Source organism: Hylobates moloch, unplaced genomic scaffold, assembly GCF_009828535.3.
Source record: "Hylobates moloch isolate HMO894 unplaced genomic scaffold, HMol_V3 SCAFFOLD_1, whole genome shotgun sequence".
NCBI lineage: Eukaryota > Metazoa > Chordata > Mammalia > Primates > Hylobatidae > Hylobates > Hylobates moloch.
Window position 1 is genome coordinate 196,814,961 of NW_026652276.1, and position 26,375 is coordinate 196,841,335.

A 26,375-nucleotide genomic window follows, 5' to 3' on the forward strand; every position below is an offset into this window, starting at 1 on the left:
AATAATGAATCAATTCAGTCAAACTATAAGTTATTTTAACTTACTGCTTGATTATCATAGAAATAAATGATGAATTTACTGTCTGCCTTCTTTTTTGTAATTGTTTTGTTATACTTTTAAAATTCTAGTTAGCACAATATATGTCACTCATAACTTATGTCATTAATAAAAATAAAAAGGGTAAAACTATGAAAGCAACATTACCTGTAATTTCTCTTTTCATTGGTAGACTACTTGGACAAGAAGCACTTGTAAGCCCCATGTTAATTGGTGAAATTCCTTGTTCACCACTATACACATCCAAAATACTTCCAGATAACTTGAGAGGAAAAAGGAGGAAAAGATTAGTAAAAATCTTCTGTGCAAATTGATTTATTTAGTTATATATATTACATTTTCCACTTTAAATGTGGCATTTTGTTAACAATAATTTCTAATTTGGAGCATTTTGTTTTTAAACAAGACAAGAGTATGCATTAACTTTTTAAAAATGCATTATAAAATGCTTACAGATAAGATGCACTGAAAAAAAGTTATATGTGTTTAAACAAAAAGAGAAATCAGTTCATGTATGAAGGAAAATTCCTATTAATATTTACAAAGTTATGGAAGTTTGATCCAGCATATGACCTGGTTATAAATGGATGTAATTAAAAATATTATTTTGGACAAAAATCAATATACATCTTTGCAAAGCTGGAAAGTTCACCACATCCCACAAATTAGGTATAACGGTTGAACATTTTGGGAGCCTTCTTAATACCATCAGTGCTACCAGCAACTCACAGTCAAGAAGTGTTTTACACTGTTAATTAAATGAGAAACTCTTCCCTTCCTGGAAGGCATACTTTTTCTCATTGTACACTTAATGTTCTAGATTATTATAAATATCCCAGCTGGTAACCAAAAGTAGTCTAAAACTACTTTTGCCTCTAGTGAATATAGGGTACATCCAATTATAGCAACACTGCAATTCTTGAACTGCTTCTTGGGAACAATTTTTCAGAAAACCTAAGTCACTTTATACACAATTCAAAACTGCACCAATTCATTATTCAAGGTGTGCTTATTGATTTGATTTCCCAAGAAAATCAAATTTAAGTAATGTTCATATTTCAGGTTAATACTCATTATTCCAGAACGAGCTGCATTCACTATGCAGGATTTGAAATTTTAAGATATTTCCATTGTGAGTATCTTTCTTCCACTTCTGTGCAATAAACCAAGAGCTGAATAAGGAGCAATTTTTTTCTTTCCTCGATGACTAGGAATAAAACATATAATAAAACAATGCTTTAACAAGTTTTCATGAAGAATCTAACTTCACAACCCACTTTTTCAAAACTCCAATTCAATTTGAGAGAACTGATAAAATCAGACTGGAAATAAATACGAAGAAAGGACATATTATGTCCAAAATTAGTTTCTGAGCTAATAATCTATTATAGTATATATAATAAATGTTGTATATACCTGAGGGGAAAAATTTGAAAATACAGTTGAAATCACGTCAGTTTATATGCATATCAATAAGGACATTTTAGACTTATATGGCTCTCAGATGTATTTTTTCATATTTTTTCATTATTAACTCTATTAGGACTCTTCACTTTTACTTTATATAAACTTAATTGTAAGAGAATTTTTGCTTTACGGGTCTTGGAAGGGAGCTATAAAAGCCAGCTATTGAAGTCATCAGCTATTTCTCCTCAATTTTCTCATCTGTAAAATAGGGACAAAGTTGAGCAAATTAGGCAGACAATGTGTGTTAGTATCAAATAAATACAATTATTCTTTGGAAGAAATCCAAAAAGCAGATGTTTTTCTAAGATGTGACTCACTTAGCCATACTTTTTAAAGTGTAAATTTTCCAAGGTCATTTTTGAAAGGCCTGTTTGTTATGAGCTGAGGCATCACCAGCTTGAATTGCACATTTCCACTGTGCCTTTGAGAAGCACAACGGAAACATTGAACAAAAAGGGAGTGAGGGGGACAGAACTAGGAAAAGGGCACTTTCCCTCTGAAGAGCTTGAATTCAGATGGATTTCAATGAAGAAGTGGCAAGTTGTAGAAATGTTAAGGAAGAAAAGGAGCCATATTACAGATACACTGCAACAATAAAGTAAGAGGTTCCTAACTATAGCATTTCCTTGCCTCCATATTACCTAGTCAGACAGCACCCAGTGCATTATTCCTTAGAAATGGGGTTTAAATTCTGATAATGAATCTAATCCTGCTGAACTGTAGCCATATTGCATATTCTTCTGATCTTGGTTATTGTCTAATTTATGCCCTAAAGCACAATAATTAATATCCTATTTAATTTTATGCTGTAGGTACTTCTCTATTTCATGTAAATGGCTAATCACTTTTTGAGTATCATTAAACAATTGAGTTCAGTTTCAAAGTATGTAATATACTTCATGTAACCTAAAGTGCATTTTCTCCATTAAAAGATGTAAGAGTCCAGTGTTAGTGAAAATGTACAGATTGCATTCACCTGTGAAAAAGCTTACAAAGAAAACTTATATCAACCTTTGTCAAAGGTATAAGTAACTTAGGTAATAAGGTCCAAGTTTTAACTTAATTTTGTAGATCAGGAGGCAAATGAATACCTATTTTATGAAGAAATATTTATTATGATATTTTTAAAAGGTTGCTTTCTCAGTAAAGCAAAATCTTTGATGTGATAATAGGCAAACATATTATTATTAACAAAAAGTTCATAAACTTTAAAGACATAAAATAAATAATTTATTATAAAATCCAGTCAACAAAGTGACAGAGAAGGTCTGATAGAGCAGAGTCTACTTCTGTATAAGGCAATACTTCTTTCTGATAGAAAAAAGTGAACTCCTGATCTGAGAAACTGCTTTGAGGTGAGGAGTGATTGACAGTAGTTTCCTGGTATCAGAGGCTCTTCGCCTTAGATTTTATTCACATCTCCACTACTGAGGTCATAGGGACTGAAACAAATAGAGTTTGACCTTTCCACATATACACTGCTATCTACAGTAACTAATATTTCCTGAAGAAAATGAGCTAGCAGGTCAAAATATCAAAACATTTGAGGAAAATGACTATTTCAAAAGTAAGGCAACAAACAACATTATAAATAACATCAAAGGTATTTGTAATAACTTGTAATATAAAATAATAAACAGTAAACATAATGACCGAAGAGACCAAGGAGAAATGAGAGATCTGAGAAATAGAATGCTTGGAAAAAAAATCCTATAGAATGGAAAAATGACATAATGGAAACAATAAAAAAGGAATAAAAGAATTGGTAAAATATAAAGCCAAATTTTTAAAGTAATCTCCCAGGAGGATAAGGAAAAGGACTAAGAAATAGAACATATGAAAGAACACCTAAACAATACAGGGAATAGAATTATTAGAACTAAATTACAGGTAACAGGAGTTTCAAAAAGAGAGAAAAATAATATTGGAAGAAAGAAAGTATTTTTTAAAGTAATGGAGACACATTTTTAAGAATTAATAATCATCAATGGACCACAGTGTTTTATTTCACCTTATCATTATTTTATTTTCATTTAAAAATCAAAGTGTTTATAGAATGCCTAATAAGAATGATAGAAAAGACCTACATTCAGATATATTATACTAAAATGAAATAATATACAATAATAAAGAGAAAAAAAATCTAAAAGCCTAGAAAGAAAGATTGTGTACAAAGAACAAAAGTCCAATTAATATAAGACTTTTCAATAGCAAAATTGAATGGAAAAATAAAACAAATCTGTATTTTAAAACACTGAAAGAAAATAAAATGAAGTTTTATAGTTTTATATCCAGCTCAAATGTCATTCACACATGAGGTCATGATAAAAAATATTCTTAGGCATACAATGCTTAAGAAAGTTTATCCCATAAAGACTAACACTGGAAAGAGTTGGGGTGAAATGCTTAAATAAGTAGAGATATTTAAAGAATATGCTCAAAAATATAAAATAAAATTGATCGAATATCTTGGTAAAGTGACTGTGGAATAAATAATGGCAGTGGATCCAAGATCAAAGATTAAGTGAAACACATAACCATGTAACTCGATCTAGATAATATCAGCATAATCGGGTTGCTGTCGCAGGGAAGCCAAAGGATGTGAAAGTGGTAAGAATGTATTAAGGAGAAACTTAAAAATGGGGCACAAAAATGAATTAAGATAAGAAGAGCAAGTGAAAACATATCAATAATAATAATTGATCTAAATAGGTCAAACTCCCTAGGCAAAGGGTTGACAGATAAAGTAAGAAAACAGGAACTAGATACAAGTACCTTACAAGAGACATATCCACACAGTAAAAGGACACATAAAGATTAAAACTTAAAGAATGGAAAAAGACATATCCAGCAAATGATATCCACGGGGAAACTGATGTAACTATATTAATATCAGAAAAAAAGGGCTTTCACGCTTAAAAAATTATTAGGGATAATGAGTCACTATTCCTAAAAGGTATAACAATTACAAGCATGTGTGCTCCTAATAAAGTAACCTCCAACTATGTGAAACAAAATGTTTAGAACTACAAGGGGAAATGAATAAATACACCAAAATAGTGGAAGACTTTAACACACATCTCCTCATTTTTGAAAAGTCAAGCAGACAAAAATAATCAGTAATGCTATAGAAGATTTGAACAATAAATGTTAAATCTCAGCCCAATAGACTTGTATATAGTTTTACATGAAGAAATAGTGAATACAGTTTTCTCAAGTACATATGGAACCTATACAAAAACTGACTAGGTGCTCAGTCAAAAGAAAACATCAACACATTTCATAGAGTATCTGATTGCCAAAATATTTTGAAATTTTAGAAAATTGTTAAAAACCTCAAAGTTTAAGATGAAATCATACTGGAATTTCAAAATACAACAAAGATAAAACACATGTAAAAAATGTCTGGAATATGGCAAAACAATGCTTTAAAGAAAATTCATAGCCTTAAATAATAAATGATAAAAATAGATTCATTTTTGAATTATATAAATTAACCATCATTCTTTAAAAAATAGGGGAAAATAACCAAATAAATCCAAAGAAACTAGAATAGATAATACAATAAGGCCATAAATCAGTGAAGAACAAAACAATACAATGATAGATTCATAAACCAAAGGTTGTTTTTGTTTGAAAAAAAATTAACAAGATTGACATGCTTCTGGCAAAACTGATTAAATGAATAACATTTCAAATGAAAGGAGAATGTAACAACAGTACGTTAGATTTAAAAGGTAGTAAGTTTCTCCTCTAAGATTAGGAGCAAGATAAGGATACCTATTTTCACTACTTCTATTCAACACAGTGTTGTAAGTTTAGGTGAGAATAACTAGGCAAGAAAAAGTAACAAAAGCTATCCATATTGGAAAAGAATAAATGAAATGATCTCTGCTAACTGTTGACACGATCTCATATTAAGAAAACTCTCCCTAAGATTCTACACTTAACACACACACATGCACACACGCACATACACCATCAAACTGTGTGCTGATTTTATGTACTGCAGCTTAGCTGAATGCATTTATTAGCTCAAAAATCAGTTGCACTTCTACACATGAACCATGAAAAAACTGAAAAAGAAATTAAGAAAACTATTCCATTTAAATAGCATCAAAAGGAATGAAATACTTAGGAATAAACTTAACCCAAGAAGCAAAAGGCTTATACACTGAAAACTAAAAAATACTGCTGAATGAAATGAAAGAAATCATAAATAAGTGGAAAGGCATTTTGTGTTCATGGATGGAAAGAAATAATATTGTAACAATGCAATACTATCTAAAGCAGTCTAAAACTCAATACAATTTTTTATCAAATTCCAACTGCATTTTTTAAAGAAATAGAAAAATGCATTTTAAATTCACATGAAACCTCTTGTGAAAGAACAAAGTTGGAGCATTCACACTTCCAGATTTCAAAACTTATTACAAAGCTGCAGTAATCTAAATCTGTGCTAATGTGAGTCTGACAATAAGATATATAGACCTAGGGAGTATAATAGCAAGTCCAGAAATAAACTCTATTTTATGGTCAAACGATTTTTGACAAAGGTGCCAAGACCACTCAGTGGGGAAAGGAATTCTTTTCAACAAATGGTGTTGGAAAAACTGGCTATCATCATGCAAAAGAACCAAGTTAGATGTTTACCTAACACCATATACAAAAATTAACTCAAAATGGATCAAATACATAAACATAAGAAAAAAATCTATAAAACAATCCTCACAACGGGAGAAGCTACTAGCAGATCATGTATTTCTGAAGAGATTAAGATCCAGAATATATACATAAAAATAAATCTTAAACTCAACAACAAAAACTAACAACCCAATTTCATTTATTTATTTTATTATACTTTAAGTTCTAGGGTACATATGCACAACGTGCAGGTTGTTACATAGGTATACATGTGCCATGTTGGTTTGCTGCACTCATAAACTCGTCATTTACATTAGGTATTTCTCCTAATGCTATCCCTCCCCCGTCCCCCTCCCCACGACCAGCCCTGGTGTGTGATATTCCCCACCCTGTGTCCATGTGACCTCATTGTTCAACTCCCACTTCTGAGTGAGAACATGCGGTGTTTGGTTTTCTGTCCTTGTGATAGTTTGCTTAGAATGATGACAACCCAATTTTCAAAATGGGCAAAAGACTTGAACAGACATTTCTCCAATAAAGATATATACAAACGCCAATAAGCACATGAAAAGATGCCCAACATCACTAGTCATTAGGAAAATGCAAATCAAAGCTACTGTGTAATACTTCAGTCTCATTAGGATGCCTAATATCAAAAGAAAATTGAGGAGTGCTGGTGGGAATGTGAAATGGTGCAGCCACTGTGGAAAGAAGTATGGAAGTTCCTCAAACGTTAAGTATAAAATTAACATATGATCCAGTAATTTCACTTCTAAGTATGTATCCAAAAGAATTGAAAGCAGGGGCTTAAACAGATAATTGTACACCAGTGTTCATATTAGCATTATTTACAATAGTCAAATGTCCATCAACAGATGAATAGATAAATAAAATGTGGTGTACACACATAATGGAATAGGCTTAAAGAGGAACGAAATTCTGATGAATGCTACAACATGGGTGAAACTTGAAAAAATTATGCTAAGTGAAATAAGCCAAACACAGTAGTACATATATTGTATTATTTTACTTATATGAGGTACCTAGAATAGTGAAATTCATAGAGACAGAAAGTGGACCAAAGGTTAGCAGGATCTGGAGATGCGGAGATAAGGGGAGCTATTGCTTAATGAGTACAGAGTTTTTGTTTGGGATAATGATAAAGTTTAGGAAATAGTGGTGATGGTTGCACATTATGAATGTACTTAATGCCTTTGAATTGTACACTTAAAAATGTTTAGAATGGTAAATTTTATGTTACATATATTTTACCCCAATATAAAATCATAATGGGATGTACTACCAACAGTAGCAAGATAAGGATGCCTATTTTCACTACTTCTATTCAACATAGTATTGTAAGTTTTAGCCAGAATAATTAGGCAAAAAAAAGTAACAAAAGCTACCCACATTGGAAATAAATAAGTGAAAGATCTATGTTCACAGCTGACAAAATTTGCCATTGATTGTAAATGCTTAGACAAAATGCAAAATTTTCTAGAAAAATATTACTTAGTAAATGTAATTACTGACTGAAGAAGTAATTAATAGTGGTAATCGTATTATGATTACTGAAGAATCAAAACAAACTTTAAATATACTTCACAAGGAAAATACCTGAACTAGATAGTTTTATGGGGAAAAGTATCATATTTTCAAGAAATATATCATACCATTTTGTAAAAATGCTTCCAAACAACTTTAAAGGCAAGTGGGAATATATCCCAATTCATAGACACCAAAATCATACAAAGACATTAGAGGAGGAAAAATTATAGGCCCATTTCACTCATTATTATAAATATTTAGCAAAATACTATTAACACTTTGAATTCACAAGCTATAAATAAAATAATTTGCCACCATCAAGTTTGGTTTCCCATAAGTGTATTTTGTAATTTAAAAGAGAAAAAGAATCTATGATCATCTCAACAAATTCGGAAAAAGCATTTGATAAAAGTTAATCCCATTTATTATAAGACTCAGTTTATTAGGAATAGAATTTTGGTAATTTGATAAATAATATGTCTGAAACTTTAAGGCAAACATCCTAATTAATTATTCCCCTCAAAATCATTCCTTTTGATGTTCAACTTTGTATTTGAAATTCTAGCCAAGGTAATAAGGTAAGAGAAGAAAAGTGACATGTTTACAGTATCAGTCTATCTCTTCATACAGAATATAGTATTAAGAGAAAACATTTAAATTACAAAACGTCACACACAGCTTGATATCCTTTATATATACAAAGTTAAAAGCAACTAAGATAAAAACAAGTCGATCATGTTTTCTTAGCCCAATGCATGGTAGACTAGCAAAGGAGAAAGAACAGACAAGGGCAATGCTGTCAAGTGTGATAACAACTGTAGAAATGACAGTAACAATTTCACAATGCTGCTAGATTTTCTTTTTAAATGCCTAACTGGAGTTTTCTGTATAGTTTTAAATTAATTAAGTTTTAACTGATGTTGATATGAAAGTAATTCTACACATAAGGTATACGTTTCATAAATTTTTTTGGATAAGACCAGTAAATAGTTTGACATAATATTTCTTATCTACAAAAATTCTACCACAGTAATAGCTTCTTAAAGGGAATTTTTCCTACCTCTTCAGGCTTAGATATTCTGATTCTATTCATCAAATTTGTTACTCTTAATCTCCTACTCTACTACTGTGTAAAGATGCTGATTTAATTACATGTAGAATGATTCCATACAAAATTGTGAAACACTGTTTACCATATATCCTTATCCTCTAAATGGAATGCTTAAGGATCAAAGTTTCCATTACACATTTGCTTACTGTTAGGATAAGGAATTGTGTGCATTTGTCTCACATTTTATCAAAATGGCGCCTTTTTTTTTTTTTTCTTTTAGTTGAAGTTACGAATGTCTCCAAATTGCAATTTTAAGTCTGGAAGAAAAGACAGTGAAACTTTTATTCAAATTTAGTGCATTGGCAACATGTTTTTGAGACAATACATGTTTTCATAACCCTAGAAAAATATAGCTTTGTCTTTGTTTAAAATCAGTGCTGCCCTATAAGAAAATAAAATCTGGGTCCAAAATTATCGTAGAAACATCTAAGTAAAATTAACCTCTGAAAATGTTTATATGTCCATCTATTCTTATCAGGACAAATACAGGACAACATAAATAATCTGACCTGAATTCCACATATGCTTTTTCTACTGTTTTGGCCCCTCCCCTCTTCATATTTAATATCTGATCTATCACTCAGATATGACTTTTTTAAGAGTTATTTCTCAGTTTGAAAATTCTTCGCTATTCTCATATTTCAAGATCCTCAAGGCCCTAAGCCTAACTTATGTTCCCCGCCACTAGTATTTCTTCATCTCTCTCAATTAACTACCACTATCCCTCCCAGACTAACTCATAGTTTAAAAGTACAACTTCCTTCTGCTTTCTCCCAGTCAAAAAATCTGAAATCTAAAATCTTTCTGCCTTAACTCATGTATTAAGCCCAAATTCTTGCGTTTAGTTTTCAAAATGTCGCTGCATGGCCCCACTTTCTCTATTCGACATTATTTCCCACTACTCTCAAGATGAAAGATTTCTTACCACCACTTGTAAACATACTGTGCCCATGGTTCTCAACAATAGACTTCAAACCCTAGCGGGAGGGAGGGCGTGAGGGGGAAGAATGTTACTGCAAGGAATCTGTGAATTTATATATGGGGAATATTTTTAAGAAGATAATAAAATACAAGCATGATCCTAACATATGTGCTATGTCATAGACAGCTGAGTATTTATTACATGCCAGGTATAAAACCAAGCATGTTTCATAATAATAATTTAAATAACTATATCTCAAGTAATCTTTATAACAACTCTAGTATTACAATTGTCATTTTAAACATAAAATAATTAAAGCTCTAAGAAATGAAATCATCATTTCATGATCATATAGCTTTATAAAGAAGTAGAGAGCTTGGATTCAAACCAAGGAATGTCTAACACAATGTCTGGATTCTTTATCATCTACCCTATAGGTAGAAGGGCCTTGCCTTTAAAATTTTTACTCTAAAGTGTTTTGAGTACTAAAAAAAGTTACAAGGCATTGGATTTAATTTTTCTCAGTTTTTCCCACTGCTGTTTTCTGCACTACCAATGTCCCCAATCCTTCAATAAGCATCCAAATCTAAGGCTCAACTTTGGGTAAGCCCTCTTCAGCACTCCTCCTCAGGCCAGCCTGGTTTATTTTTCCTTTCACCTTAATAATATGGGGCTAACAAACTTGCAATACATTTTCTAATTGAATTTAAATTAATTGTTTTATCTTTCTCCATTTTTATTCACTCAGCAAGAGAAAAGGCATTATAGTATACATTTACCATGTTCCTGAAAATGGATTATATATGTAAAGCTAAGAATCTTTGGCATATATATGTGTATATACATATACATATACATATACATATACATATACATATACGTATAGGTATACATATACATAATGTCCTAGATAATTTCATCATAAATACAAAAATGTAAAAAAGTCTCATATATAGTCACATATTATATTTCCAGATAATTTATTAGTAGAGATAACAAAAGGAAAAAAATACCTTACATATATGTGTCTGTGCACTATCATATATTTAATATGAGTGTCAAGGGAAACTGAGGGAGTATTTTGAGTTGTTTGGATCCTATATTGTGTTTTTTGTGAAAAAATTCATTGTGACCCTAACATGGTAAAAGATTAGATAGAATAACTGTAGACATAAAAGGAAAACAAACTTCACGTATAAAGAGGATCACTGTAGGAGAGCCTAGAGTGCACAATGCACGCAAAAAATTGGCGTTTGACAGATTATTGTCTTTCCTTTTGGGTGTTTATTAATGTAGATGCAATAAACAAGGTCTTTATAGTTTCAGGACACACACCATTAATATTCCTCTAAATTTGTTTTCTTTGCTACTAAAGCAGAGGTATACAGTTTAAATGACATGCACTGAATAGAGAAATCCCACTGTGTTATTGCTGTTATTATTTTTGTCCTGTTATGACATATGTAAATATAATGTGTTGAGCTGGAGTAGGAGATCCCTTGTCCTTGGTGAGCTGGTTTATACATATAGTGGCAGATTATCCGGAAATACAATATGTGACTATATGCAATAATAGAAAAGATAAAGTACAAAACAAAGAATGATAATTTATAAATACTTTTGCATCATGCCTATTACATACATATGATCTCTTTAGTAATAAATAAAAACAATTAATTTAATGTAAACACTGCAACAATTAGTTTGAAACCCTCATCTTTTGATTAAAAAGTAATAATAAACCAGAGTTTTAATATTTTTTACTAAATATACTGTTATAATTTTTTACTATAGTCCAGAGCACTAAAAATAATCTTGTAAGTAAACACGCTTGTCAATACAGCAGAATATATTTTATGCGTTTCAAAGCTTAATGTTTACATACCTTATTTTATTGACTATAAGTTTATAAAGTTTAAATTCAGTATTTCAGGTGGTTTCATCTCCAAACACTGAAAGAATTCCAAAATATACTTGCTCACCAGTTTTAACTTTGAAGTGTCTATAACCTTCACAATAGCAATGGTTTTCTCTTTCTCCTTCATCATTTTCTTTTCCTTAAACTTGCAAACAATAACCAAGAGAACTGTGCAGAAACCTCTACACTAAAGTGAACTTCGGTTCTTCTTTGGACTTTAAGACTAATCTTGTCTAGATCGTGATTGACAAAAGCTTGCTCACTGATGTTATGCAGTCCTTTCAAGTTCCAACCAAGCACAGGGGGTTGTTAATATTTACTCATTCCTCATCTCTGGAATGATCTTGAACTATAACAGTTTACTTAGATTACCAAATGCCACCAGCATTTACAGACACTCGATTGAAAAAATACCTATACATGTTAAAAGAAATGAGTTACTATGTACAACCACGTCTCTGAAAGAAAGGGGTGAAACTAAGACCAATGGGTGTAAATAATACACACATCTAAACTCAGAGGCTAAGCAATCATTCAGCTGGAGTGTGCCAGATGATAAGATCTGTCTCAGACCCCTTCAAATCATAGGATTCTGTAGTTCTATGAAATGGCTACTTCCCTGAGACCGCTGGCACAGCAGAATGGTAGGATAGTTGCACTGGTTTCATCCAGGGCTGGATTCAAGGCCTTACTTTGCCATTCATTAACTATATGAACTTGGGCAAGTTACTGAACTTCTCTAAGCTTCTTTCCTCACTTGTAAAATTTTAATAGGCAATAACAATCTCATAGGTTTGTTGTGAAATTAAATGCAGTTTTTCACTAAAGGTATTTTGCATAATTCTTGTCGCCTAGTAAGTAACCAATGCATGGTAGCTATTATTATTGTTGTCTTTATTCTTGTTGCAGTAGTACCATGCTACTGCAACAAGAATAAAGTATTCCTGAATAGGAATTATAATGAAAACAATTATTTCAATACTATGTGTGAATTTTAGCCATTTATTTAACATGCATTTGTTGAGCACCTGTGATGTGTTAGTCACTATGCTGGGTACTAACAACAAAAAAACAGGCTACTGTTTTAGGCTCCAGAGACACAGCTAAATGAGACAGACAAAATCCCTGTCTTCAAGGGGTTTGCATTCTACAGGGGGAAGCACAGAATAAACAGGTAAATGCAGTAATAAATAAGATCATTTGTGTTACACTACTCATAAGTCAGAGGGTAAATAAAATAAGACATTGATTTGAGGAGTCACGGAGTAGGGTCTTATAGTTAGGGTAATTGTGAAAGGCTCCTTTGACAAGCTGACATTGACTAAAGATCTGAATCATAAAGAGGTAACCATGTAAAGATTTGAGACAAAAGCATTCCAAACTAAGAAAAGGCAGTGCAATGGTTGTAAGATGATAATATTCCTGTCATGTTTAAGGAGGAGAAAGGATGCCAATGAATCCAGACCCTGAAGTCAAAGGGAAGTGCTGACTATATGCTGGATTATATTCTGAGTATTTCAGAAAGTTAATAAAATGGTAAGTTAGGAGAAACAGGATGTGATTAATGGTAATGTTAATAAAATGGTAAGCAAGGATAAACAGGATGTGATTATTTCTTTAGGAAGATTATTCTGGCTGCTCTGTGAAGAACAGCTGTAAGGGAACAAAATGTGGCAGGAAAGCTGGGTCAGAGCCTGTGGCTGTAGTGAGAGATGATGGAACGTGTTTTACAAGAGGACATGATAGGAAGCTGTGAGATTCTGGAAATCTTGGATGTGGATTACAAAAACATATTGATAGATGTGGGTATGGGAGTAAGAGAGAGAAAAGCAAAGAATGACCATTTTTGTTTCTTTCACATGAACTAAAAGCACATTTTGGAGGGAGGACTTCTTTTCAGTCATGTTATGCTTAAGATATCTGTTAGAACCACAAAAGATATCAAGTAAGCAGTAGAATATATAAGTCTGGCATATAGGGGATTGATCCAGGCTAGAGATGTGTTGGTGTTACCTATAGGACATGTACTGATATATGAGAAAAGAGGACCAAAGACTGAGCCTTAGGACACTCCAGAATTTAGACATCTGTGACAGGAAAAAGAACCAGTAAAATGAGTGAAAAATCAGAGAATCCACGGAATCCCAGATAGCTCTTCAAGAAGAAGGAAGTGGTCAACCATGTCAAATGCCACTGAGAAGCCAAGTCAAGTGACAATGGAGAATTTGCTACTGGATTAGTTTGCTATTGATTGCTATTGATTGGCTTGCTATTGGTTTGCTATTGATTGGTTTTCAGAGCCCTTTTAGAATTGTGAGGACAAAAGCCCTATTGGAGAGGAGAGAATGAGAGGGAAGGAAGGCGAGGTGGGGAGAAAATGGGGGCAGTGAGTATTTTTGTGTGTGTATGTAAAGGAGTCATGAAATAGCCTGGTAGCCAGAGAGGAAATGTGTTTAAAGGGTGCTGTTTGGTTTGGTTTGCTTTTAGTGAGTGTTATTAAAGACTGATAAATGCTGATATTTATAATCCAGCAGATCAGCTGAAGATCTAGAAGGAGGAGCTAGAGAAGAAAAGTCCTTTGGAAGGGATCCCAGACACGAATGGTAGGGCTAGCTTTAGATAATGAACTAGGACAATTATTCACATGGGAGCTAGTTATTTAAAAGAGCATGGCAACTTCTCCCCTCTCTCTTGCTCCCTCTCTCACCATGTGACACTCTGGCTCCCCTTCCTTTCTGCCATGACTAAAAGCTTCCTGAGACCCTCACCAGAAGCAGAGACCAGGGTAACGCTTCACGTATACAGCCCACAGAGCCATGAGCCAAATAATCCCCTTTTCTTTAAAAAGTACCCAGCCTCAGGTATTCCTTTATAGAAATGTAAAATGGACTAACGCAGACAACCCATGTCATATAGTAGGTAAACATAATAATAATTATTGGTAAATATTCTCATTTTTGAAGCTTATTTTAATAAACATCTGTTAATTTAGCCTGACTAGAATCCATTCACATTTGCTTGGGTAACAACTACTGTTTTCTTGGTTCTCATTCTTAGTCTGGGCAATTTGTTGTGGAGGGCTGTTCAAGCCACAGCTCTAGGGTAGGCCCAAGACCCAGAAACATTGGCTTAGAAATAGATATGTGACAGAAGCTGCTCTATTATCCCAGAGCTTTAACTGGAACTAAGAAGAAAAACACTTCTTCTTAGGTATCCCATACTAACTGAATGTTTCCATTAGGATGCATTTGTTTTTGAGAATCAGAAAATCCTGACATATTTGGCTTATAAAATGAAGAAAAAAAACCTTACATATCCATAGGCAAAATAATTCTCCAGGGGCATATAAGCAGCATTTCTTTCCATATCTGTTGATTTTCTCTTTCCCTTTGTTTCTTTTGTTTTTCCTCACTTTATCTACCTTTTGGGGGAAAAAAAAAGGCTACAGAAGCCCCATAAATCATGGAGAAGCAAAAAGCCTTCTCTTTCTTGAAATTATAGACTGAAGAAAACTTCCAAGCAGGTCTCAGTATCCTGCTCAACTTGCCAGAATTGCAGCACAAGCCCATTCTTAAAACAATCTCTGGCAAGGGAAATGGGGCCACCAGAATTGGTTTAAATTAATCAGAAACTTCCTCTTTCTTGTGAAGGAATGGATGTCTGAAAAAAAACTAGGTTAGCAAGAAAAAAGTGTATGCATGGCTGGGAATAGGCTATGACAGTGTCTGTTCAATGGCTGAGAATAAAGCCAGCACAGAAGAAAACAGAGACAAATTTACAAAGGGATGCCCACATACAATATTACTTAGGGATTTTTAGATGGCATGAACCAATAAATTCCTTTCATGCTTAAGCCCCTTATGAGTCAGGTTAACCACCTGCAACCAAAAGTTCACTGGCTAATATACTTACTCAAAGCTTTTTTCTGAATCTAACAAGTCTTTGCTTTTATCTACATAAACTATAAAAATCCTTCAGAGTTTCCTACCCCTATTCTACCAGCTATTCTTGTACATTCCCTTTTTTCTCACTTCTTGCCTTATGTTGTTCTCTTAACTTGCTACTTTTCTGCCTTCATGTCTATCTCTTAAAATCTTAACTATACAGTACTTCATAACTATATTTCAAACATCACCTCTTTCTAAAGGACTTCCAAAAATTCTCACTTTCGCATGGTTTCTCCTTCATTTGAGCTGCAGAGCAAATCTCTAACTAGCATTCAAAATGAACACATGTAGTCTATATCAATTAAAACAGCCTTCGGAGACCAATATTTTTAATTATTCCCATAATACAGAAATAGATACCAAAGCAAAGGCAGGTTACGTGATTTGCACAATGTCTGGACTAGAAAGGGGTTTGACCCAAGTTCCGCATTCCTTCCCGCCCTGACTCTCAGGCACAACTCATTGTGCTACCCCATTATATTGTCATCTCTTGACACGTGAATTGTGCCTTACTCGACTTGCAGTCTCATATTGTGTGAATATTATGTTTTACATATAATAAGTATTCAGTAAATATTTGGTTAATTGAACTGCTTTGTTTTATATGTGGATCTAAATTATCAATAATCTTTGGTTAGTTAACAGCAGATATTTCTTTATGTAAATACACTTAGGCCAGTAGTATCCATCTATTTAAAAGTACGTTCTGTATATCAAAAGCATATTCCCAACGAAATTCATCACCAATTTTTTACTGAGTAAGCCATTCTACAAAGACTCTACAAAACAAGTAGATAATTTGACAGAGAATGTTTCAGTATACAATTTCAATGAAGTAAGTACCACGTACAAAGAAGAGAAGACTGCAGGAAATTAATATCATTTCCTCAAACTCAGAAGTTGAATATTGGTTAGGAAAATAGGATCCTCATGCTATGAAATTAGAAAGGGAGATATTAGCGTTAATATCAAATGTATCTAGAGAATTAGTTTTCATGTCACTATGCTACTTGAAATCTGAAGAGAAAAAAGGTAGAGTCATCATTCTATATTTAAAAAAATGAAAACTGAAAAAAAATCCTACAACAGAAAACAGATTTGAAACCTCATCTGATATTTAGCAGGTAGAGTTAGTATTGGTGACTTGACTAGCACTATGTGGAGGTCCTGCATACTAGAGAAAAGGAGAAAGAGACGCCTCTCATTAGATAGTCTACTAAGAATTGATACAGAAAAAAGGGATGCTTCCACCAACATTTTTTTGTAGGCCCTAAATTGAAAACATTCATCATAATGTAGTCTAGCTTATTGACTTATTGATGAATAGTCCACAACTCAATATAGTCAGAATTCACTTTTTTTAAATTAAAAATTTAAAGTAACAATACAATTGCGATCTTTGAGATACTTTTTTCTCTTGTTCTCTAAAAGATTGTAAACTGTAAACAAACGAACAATAATCCTTCAAAATATGTTGAAAGAACTTATACACCCTTTACAGATAACATTTTTATGATTCATAAATGAACAATCAGAAGGCGCATAGCAAGCAAATAGGAGATAAGACACTATCCCTTCATATTGCAGGAATTTGTACTGATTTCAACGTAGAAGTCTTCCTACATACTTTAAAGGAGGGTGAGGCCTGTTCTATCTTTTTCAATTTGACTTTAACCTCTGGCTATTGGCTTAGAAGTAAATTTATATTTTTCATTGTTGTAATGTTTTCTTTCTTCTACGAAGGTATAGAGCCTCTAAATCTGAAAGCTGTATTAGTCATGGTAAAATAGTTAAAATTTAGTCATGACCTTATAAGAGTGTTTGATTACTTGCTGTGCTTAAAATAGAAAATCTAAAGATTAAATTCCTTACAGAAAATGCTAGCAAATTAGATATATAGTTAGATGCATGTATATAGGATTAGATAGATAGACACAGAGACAGAGAGAGAGATTAGTACAAGCACTATATTCTTCTTCAACCATTAGATAACCTTTTTTTCTGCACCAATAAATATTTTCTAGTATTCATCTTTTATCTTGTCTGTTTAAAAGTGCAGAAAAAGGCATCAGTTGCTAATCAAATTTTTTTATTATCAGAGTGTATTCATTTCCGTTTCAATGACCTTCTTGGGTCTGAAAGCACTTACTGTTCTTTGCATTAGCAGAGGAGAGTCTGCTCCTTCCTCTTTAAAACTTGACTCCATACCGATTATATCCTCAATAACGTCCTCCATCTAGCAAAATATAATACATTTAGAATATTGTACATAATGATAAAAGTTGTGCTTCAGTCTGAAATCAGAGAGAAAAATTCTAGCAATCTTTATAAGTTTTTTAGACAATTTAAATTGAGGTTATATATACATATATATAAAACCTCAATATAACATATATATACACAGATATCTTTAGCATTGAAAATGCAGGAATCCTGACAATCTTTAGTCTGTTGCTTTTTCTTGCATTTGTGTCCAAAGGCTGACAGGTGACAACTTGGCAAATCACCCTTGGCAAGTCTGTTGAAAATCAGTATCTACATAAATAGAGTGGTTATCATGAAATATCTCAAGGCAGATAGGGTCCCTACAGTTAATATGTACAGAGATTACTTTCTACAAACTTTATTTTTCTTTTAAAATGTTCTGATTGCATCTTACATGTGGATATCTAAATATTCATGGTTAAATATTACCCAGTACATTCCTGTAGATATAGAATAGATAGAAACATTTCATCCTGCCTTCTCTAAAGACCAATAATAATAGGTAATAGCAATAGCAATAAAAAAACAATAATAATGAACATTTTAAATAGTAACAATAAAAATCATTTTTATAGTGCATGAGATGTACCAGGCATGCTTCTAAGTGCTTTACACACATCATTCATTTAATACTTATAATAACCCTATGAAATGAGTACTTTGCTATATAGAAAAGGAAACTGAGAGAAAAAAATTCAATAATTTGTCCCAGATTATATAGTGAGTGAGTGGTGGAGGATGGACTGACATCCTAGAAATCTGGCTCTATAGTCCAAATCTCATTGGCTTTCTATTTCCTTTCTCAGTTCTTTTCTAAAATAGAAACTTTCCTTCCCTTCTGTACTTTAGCTGGGGGAGATTTTAAAAGTTTATATGTTTAAAAAAATGGTTGTTTCTCTCTCTCTCTTTCTCTCTCTCTGCTCTAGCTCTAGCTCTCTTTGCTTCCATCATATTCCATTTAGTTAAATTTTTAAATGTGATACAAACTCAAAGATATTGTGAATGTTTTATTTATATAACTATAGTACTGTGAATTTCCCATCATATATGCAGATACAGTCAGGAGTACACTCTAATAGATATGGAAAAATATCTTATAATTCTATTGATGTTATCTTCAAAGCAAGATATCTAGGAACTTAAGAGAATTAAGTGTTCGGAGAATTCTACTAAGATACTCCAAAAAATACGGAACACTATTCATATCTTAACAAATATTAATTAAGCAATGTTTACTGTGAGATCTTGTGGTTAGAACTGGAGCTACCATAGCCAACAGCAGGAAATTCTTACTCTTATGCAGCTCAAAGTCTTAAGGAAACAGACCCATAAACAGCTTAATAACAAATAGTGGGCTGAGGAAATGAAAGCAGGTAGAGGATACAGCTTGATGAAAATGGTTGTTATTTTATAAAGTGCATCAGAGAAGATTTACTGACATTTGAACAGAGATAAGATTAACATGGGAAAAGGTGATCCTTGGGAAAGGAATAAGAAACACCTAAAGTAGGAACAAGTTCAACATGTTTGAGAAAGAATGAGCACTAACGGGAATAGAGCAGAGTGCGCAAAGGCAAGAGTGGTTAGAGATGAAGTGGAAAAGTACGCAAGAAACTGACATCACAGAATCCTCAAGGCCAGTGGTATCCAATAGAAATTTCTGCAATGATGGGAATGTCCTATATCTGAAATGACCAATGTATTAATAGTAATAACTAACCACATACCCACATATGACTACTAAGCACATGAAATGTGGTTAGTGTAACTGAGAAACTGAAATTTTAATTTCATTTAATTTTTTAAAATGTTACTGAATTTGGCGGGGTGCAGTGGCTCACACTTGCAATCCCAGCACTTTGGGATGCTGAGGCATGCAGATCACTTGAGGTCAGGAGTTCTAGACCAGCCTGGCCAACATGATGAAACCCTGTCTCTACTGAAAAATACAAAAATTAGCTGGGCGTGGTGGTGTGTGCCTGTAGTCCAGCTACTTGGGAGGCTGAGGTGGGAGAATCACTTGAACCCGGGAGGCAGAGTCTATAGTGAGCAGAGATTGCACCACTGCACTCCAGCCTGGGTGACACAGTGAGACCCCATCTCCAAAAAATAAAAATAAATAAGTTACTGAATTTGGACTAACTTTAAATTCAAATAGCCACATGTGGTTCATGGGTACTACAGTGGAGGGTGTAGCTCTAGCCATGGTCAGATGTTAAATCCTTGTGCACAGAGAGATCTTTAAAGAAACTAGGTTAATACATGTGCATATTTTGTTTCTTTTGTTTGGTCCAGTCTCTGAAATTCTTTAAGTAAATTCTTGATTGTTATTAAACTTGAATTTTTATTTTGTGATATTTTACTCATATTCTACCACTAAATGGGCAAAAACCTTATACTGAACAGATGTGAAGAAGACTTGAGGAAAGATTGCTAAACATAATTTACGGGGAGTGCTTTTCATTTGGATACTTGGAGTGGATTCAGTAAAAGTTACACATAAGTCATTCATCTATTTTCTCTTTGGAAACTTATGTCATAAATGACGCGGTCTGTTTAATTTTTCATGTTGACTATAAAGCATGCTTAGGTTTCCCTTATTCCAGAAAGAAACTTTTCTTTGTTACATGTGAAACATCCTCCTTTGGAGGCTGTGCCTTTGCCTTTAACACTACTATCCCTCATTTCTGTCACCTACCTACATGACTACTTTTTTCCCTAATTTCAGTTTTACCGTTATCTTAATGGATGTTAAAATCTAAAATCCAGCCTAAAACCTTCACAACTTCTAAGTATCTCCATAATTAAAAACCTAAGAATCCATTTGTTATTTTAAAAAGACAACAAACACACCATTTTGTATCAGATGAAACAGAATTAATAGATCAGACAAAATAAGAATTACAAACCCACAAGTAAGCATCCTCAGAATAATAAATTAAGATCATAAGAATACAAAGAAAGAGCAAATTGCTTGACAAAAGTAAAAATGGAGATTTTTTACATTCAAGGACAAGGACAAAGGAAAACATTTATACTTTTTCAGATATGTGAAAATAGAGGTTTACAAAAGAACAAGAATAAAACTTTTTAACAACACTGAGTACAAGAAGAAAATGGGATAATACTAGAAATATTAAAGGTGAAGAACTTTGAACCTACACATTTATAGCCAACAAAGTATCTTTTAAGTATGTGGATGAAATTAAATTCTTTTTGGAAATAAAAACTCAGAAACTTTAAGGCGAAAATACTTTTTAAAAACAGTTTAAGGAGTACTCCAGTCAGAAGATAAATAAAACCATGAAATTGATACAAAAAAAAAGAATGAGTAAAGAACAGTAAAATTTTTGTGATCTAAGTAACTCTATATATATGTAGAGACATACACGCATAATAATTATATATGTATTTCTATAGATAAGTACACATATATACATGAATTCTATACATACATAAATTCTATAAATATCAATTCAGAAAGGTAGGTGGCAACAAGGAGATGAGACCATATTAAGGTAGATTTTTACTTAAGAGTATGACATATATAATGTTAAACAAGGATATAGATGTAGAAAAAAACATAATGATGACTCTTAAAATATTAGGAGTAACAAACAGAAAAGAAGATAAAAACTGACCAATGGAAGACAGAAAAAAGAGGGCAAAGAAACAGAAAGCATAGTAACTTAAAACATAAGAAATTATAACTGTTAAATCCTAATAGTAAAGTAAGTACAAGAATGCAAATGAGTTAACATACTGATTGAGAAACTCTCTCTTGAATTAAGATTTTTAAAAGGTTTTGTAATATTTTGTCTATAAGAGACACACTTAAAAGCAAACAACAGAAAAAGCTGAAACAAGGTTTAAAAAGGTATCATAAATATAACCAACAGGAAATCCACAGTAGTGGTATTCATATTAAGCAATATAAAATTTAAGGTTAAAATCTGAAGGAAAAATAATACCAAGTGATCATGAACACGTATGCACCTAAAAATATATACAACTGTCAGAATTCTGTGGAAAAGTAAATCAACACTTGTAGTTGAATATTTTAACTCAGCACTCTCTAAATCCGATAGTTCAGCACATAAACCTAAGTTTAGACTTCTCTTTACATATACTTAAAGCCATGCCTTGGGTCTTCATTGCTTCATTTCTGAAATCTTAAAATCCATGATCTTACTCATCAAATGCAGCCTTTGTTGTAGATCCAGTCTAAACACTGGCAGATCACCTGAACAATTTTTATTTTGTGACCCTTCATGCTTTGCTCTGTTACCTTTCTGTCCAACTATCCCAAACATCCCAGGTAGTCAATCTCTCCACCTTCTATTAACTCTGAATTCAAAGTAGAATGGCTTCTGCTCACCATCCTACTGACATCCCTTTTGTTGTTATTTTTATTCATTCTTTGCCAAGTTCAACAGATATTGATCAGTTCTTATTTTACTAGACTCATCTGCTATATTTGGGTGTGTGAATCACTCCCTCCTTCTTTAAACTAATTCTTTCTTTGGCATCAATGACATCGCACTCTCCCAGTTATCTTTTTACTTTACTTTTATGGGCCTTCTCATCTGACCATCCCTTAAATGTTGGTCATCTTCAAAACAGTATCTTTAGCTATCACTCTCCTCACTGTATTCAGGTTCTGAAAGGGATTTATTTCTCATTCAAGCTTTCAAAGACCATCCGTATTCTGACAACTCTCAAATCTCTTCCTCCAGTCCAGCAAATTTGGATATCTAGCTGTCACCAACATCTCCATGTGATGATCTCACTGATACCACAGTTCAACATGTTTTAAGGGAGAGTCTCACTTTCTCGCACCGCACAATAGAAATAGACTCCCAGCTGTTCCCTATCCCTGACTCCAGACTTCTCCCTCTATATAGTTAACAAAGTGATCTAGAGTCAAATCTGATTACGTCACCCTAGCTCCCAAGTTTCAACCCTACAGTGACTTGATACTGTTTAACATGGAGTACTAGCCTCTCTGTAATTTGCTGATTACTTACTTCTTTGATGTCATCCTTTACCACCATCTGCCTTCTTTTCTATTCATTTCACACTGTTTCCCATCTCTATTCTGCACTCATGGTATCCCATCTGGCTAAATGCCCTACTAGTCATTTTCCTCTAAGTCTTTTTACATAATATTATAATTATTTGTTAACGTTTTCTCTTGCCCTCAACCTGAAGCTCCTATATGGTATAAATTATATAGGATGTGCAATTTGTTCCCTGAGCATGTGGCAATGACAGCTGTCTGAACGAAGAAACAAATGAAATCTTATTGACCGTTCTAAGTTCTTTTTTGAGAAATAGATTTTTTATTTTCATTTGTCTTTTGAACCTCTTCTCCTGGTTGTCTTCTAAGTTAACTCATTGTCACTTTCATGCCAAACTCTACACTTCTTCTAACTACCATACTTCTCTTAACAGTCCCTTCATCTATGTATGTTATTCATCCTGTAAAGGCTCAAAAATCTCAAAATTGCACCAAACTCATCTTCCACCTTCACTTTTGTATATAATACGACACTGAGACGCATCAACATTACCCCCGAGTTCATTTCTTTTATTCTCTCTACCACCAATTTTCCTGATTCAGGCTATAACTAAATTGCACTGTAATATTCCGTCATCTGTTCATGTAGAAGGAAACTTAACCTCAAATCTTTCCCTCTCAACTGACATTTAAATGTTTCTGAAGCATTGCTTTGATTATGATACTTCTGTACTCAAAAACTTGCTCTCACAGCAGATCCATTGAGAGTTGTGTAGTAAATATCAATTTTCTTCTTCTTTCTTACTAATGTTTTTGATGAAACAATATGCTCAGAAGAAAAATGCATTTTTCTCAGCTTCACATCAGCTAGATGTGGCCATGTGACACAGTTTTGACTAAGTCATAAACATAAGTCCCTTGTGAATTTCTGCAAAATTTTTCCTTTCCTCATGGAGGCATTCTCCTTGCTTCTCTCTCTACCGTTCATCTGGTTTGAGGGCCTGAGAGGTGAAGCAGCCTTCTTGTGATCACATGAGGCCCATTAAGATAAAAGTCACATAGTAAAGAAGAAAGATAGAGGAAGAACTGATCTATGTTGACATCACAGAGAACTACAACAGCCTCTGACTACTTACTTCTGGCCTACTTTTCATGAGAGTTGCCCTGTTTTAAAAATGGAGATAATAGAGGCTGGGCATGGTGGCTCATGCCTGCAATCCCAGCACTTTGGGAGGCCGAGACAGGTGAATCACTTGAGGTCAGGAGTTCAAGACCACCCTGGCCAATATGGTGAAACTCCGTCTCTACAAAAAACACACAAAAAAATAGCTGAGCGTGGTGGCTTGTGCCTGTAGTCCCAGCTACTTGGGAGGGTGAGGCAAGACAATCTCTTGAACCCAGGTGGTGGAAGTTACAGTGAGCCAAGATCGTGCCACTGCAGGCCAGCCTGGGCGACAGAGGGAGACTTGTCTCAAAAAAAAAAAAAAAAAAGGACATAATAGTAAACCATAGTGCTGTTTAAAAATTAATTTAAACTACCACCTGACATAAAATAAAGACTAAATGACTAAATGAATACTCTCTTATTTTTATTGTTAATATCACTGTTAATATTCTATGTTGTTAATAATTATAAGATATAACTGTATATTATATGAGATAATATAAGATTATTATGGGAGAAAAATTTGTAACTCTCATTTAGTTAAATTACGGGAAGTGATTTTCTCTTGCATGTTCCTAATGCAGATCTAATTGATACAGTCCCCCACTACCTTGGAATCATGGTCTAAGTTCCCAGATCTGCATTTAAGTCCTGTAGCCCCACTCTAATCCTCCTTTCTAACCTCAGTCACTTATTTGTACTGAATTGTATCACTCTGAAACCCACTTATGCTTGTCTACTCTGCCCTTAGCTTACAGCATTCTCTACTCAAAAAATTATCTTCTGTCATCTTTGCTGTTGATGTACCTGTCTTTCAACACCCAACTCAAGTATTACCACTTCCAGAATTTCCTGAGACCTCACACTGAAAAAGTTTATCTTCCTTCTGATTTTCTAGAATACTTTGATTTCACTTTGCTAATGGTTCTTCTCAAATTATACCATATTACTTAAAGTATCACTGTACCAATAACAGCAAGTAGAAAAATATTATTGAAATAAGGGTACTCATTATTAATTAACTTACAAATTTGCCAAAAATATGCACTGATTATTAATTGGCAGAAATTTGTCTTAGGAGCTAGATATTAAAATGTGAATAAGGTATGGTATTTTCATCAAGGAATTAACAGATAGAAGATAAGAAAAACAAAAAAGGCATAATTAAAATGTAGCATGTGCTGTGAGAATGTCGTGAAAAGTGCAATTGTTATCCATATGATATCAGCATTGCTATGAAAACTCAGATAACAGGTGCTAAGCCCAGACAGAGCATCACCAGGGAAAGCACCTTAGACAAGAAACCTGAAATGAATTTCGAAGGACGAGCTAGAATTATGCAGACAAATGGTCGTGATCAAATAAGCAGGAGGTAAAGAAAAAGATAAGGAGAACCCGGCCACCATGACAACCAGCGGTGAACCCATAAAGCTGAAACATGAAGCTCTATGGGGATACTAAAGGATAAGTCTGAGCCAGGTGGAAGGGTTAAGTGCAGAAGGGTCCATGTGCTATGGGCAGAAGTTTGAATTGTATCTTAGAAAGACACATGTTACAAAATGCTTCTTTTGATTTTATATTTCATCTTAAAGATTTTCAGTCTTCAAGTTACTCCTAATTCCAGTTACCAAATCCTGAATCTAAAGCTGTTCTCAGACTTATCCTGTGGTAGCTATGATTTCTGGGGTCTTCTTTGAATTGATAAAATGCTCCCTGATGTCACAGGTGGAAAAGTCTTGGGAGAAAAAGAAAAAAAAAAAAGATGGCAACAGATCCCATCTCCTGAGCTCCCACTCTGCCCTTGTGTTAAAAATTTAAAATTCAAGTATCAAAACAATTCTACAACATGTACACATATGGGTGAGAGAAATTAAGGATTGAAACCACACAGGTATACTATAGTGACTATATCCAAAGACTATACACTTTCTGCCTTGAGTCACAGACTCCAAGCACCAGTAAAAGTATTAGACTGTTGCAACAGCACGGGGTATATCCTAGCTATCAAAGATAGTAAGTCTGTGAATGATGGCAGTATGTGAAAATGTATAAACATACCAAATTCAAAGAGACCACACACTGATTGAAACTATTACAGACTCAGTAAAACTGTGATTAAATGGACATTAATGATGGTTGGGAGATACTTTTGTATACATAATTTAAAATATGATGGTTTAAAAAAATAGAAAAAAAAATTGTCTATAGCCATTGTTCGTTCACATTGCCCCAAGGCCAGAGCAATTCTTGGGACTTTTAACCCTTCTGAGCCATGAGATTCTTTGATTGAGAGCACACAAAGACCACTAAA

At 33.4% G+C, this 26,375-nt stretch overlaps 1 protein-coding gene across 2 annotated transcripts in view; it reads right to left on the reverse strand.

Annotated features, from left to right (window-relative positions):
• Window positions 1-26,375, reverse strand: part of TFEC (transcription factor EC) — a 178,176-nt gene that overhangs the window by 19,016 nt on the left and 132,785 nt on the right. Inside the window, exons 1-2 of one of the 2 annotated variants that reach the window (XM_032761510.2) lie at window positions 11,732-11,856; window positions 205-319 (exon numbers count right to left, since the gene is read on the reverse strand). In XM_032761510.2, coding sequence (XP_032617401.1) covers window positions 205-319; window positions 11,732-11,797 — 181 coding nt within the window. In that variant the 5' untranslated portion in view covers window positions 11,798-11,856. Of the gene's footprint in view, window positions 1-204; window positions 320-11,731; window positions 11,857-17,763; window positions 17,851-26,375 lie in introns of those variants that run through there. The other variant, XM_058435663.1, reaches the window with a different exon arrangement.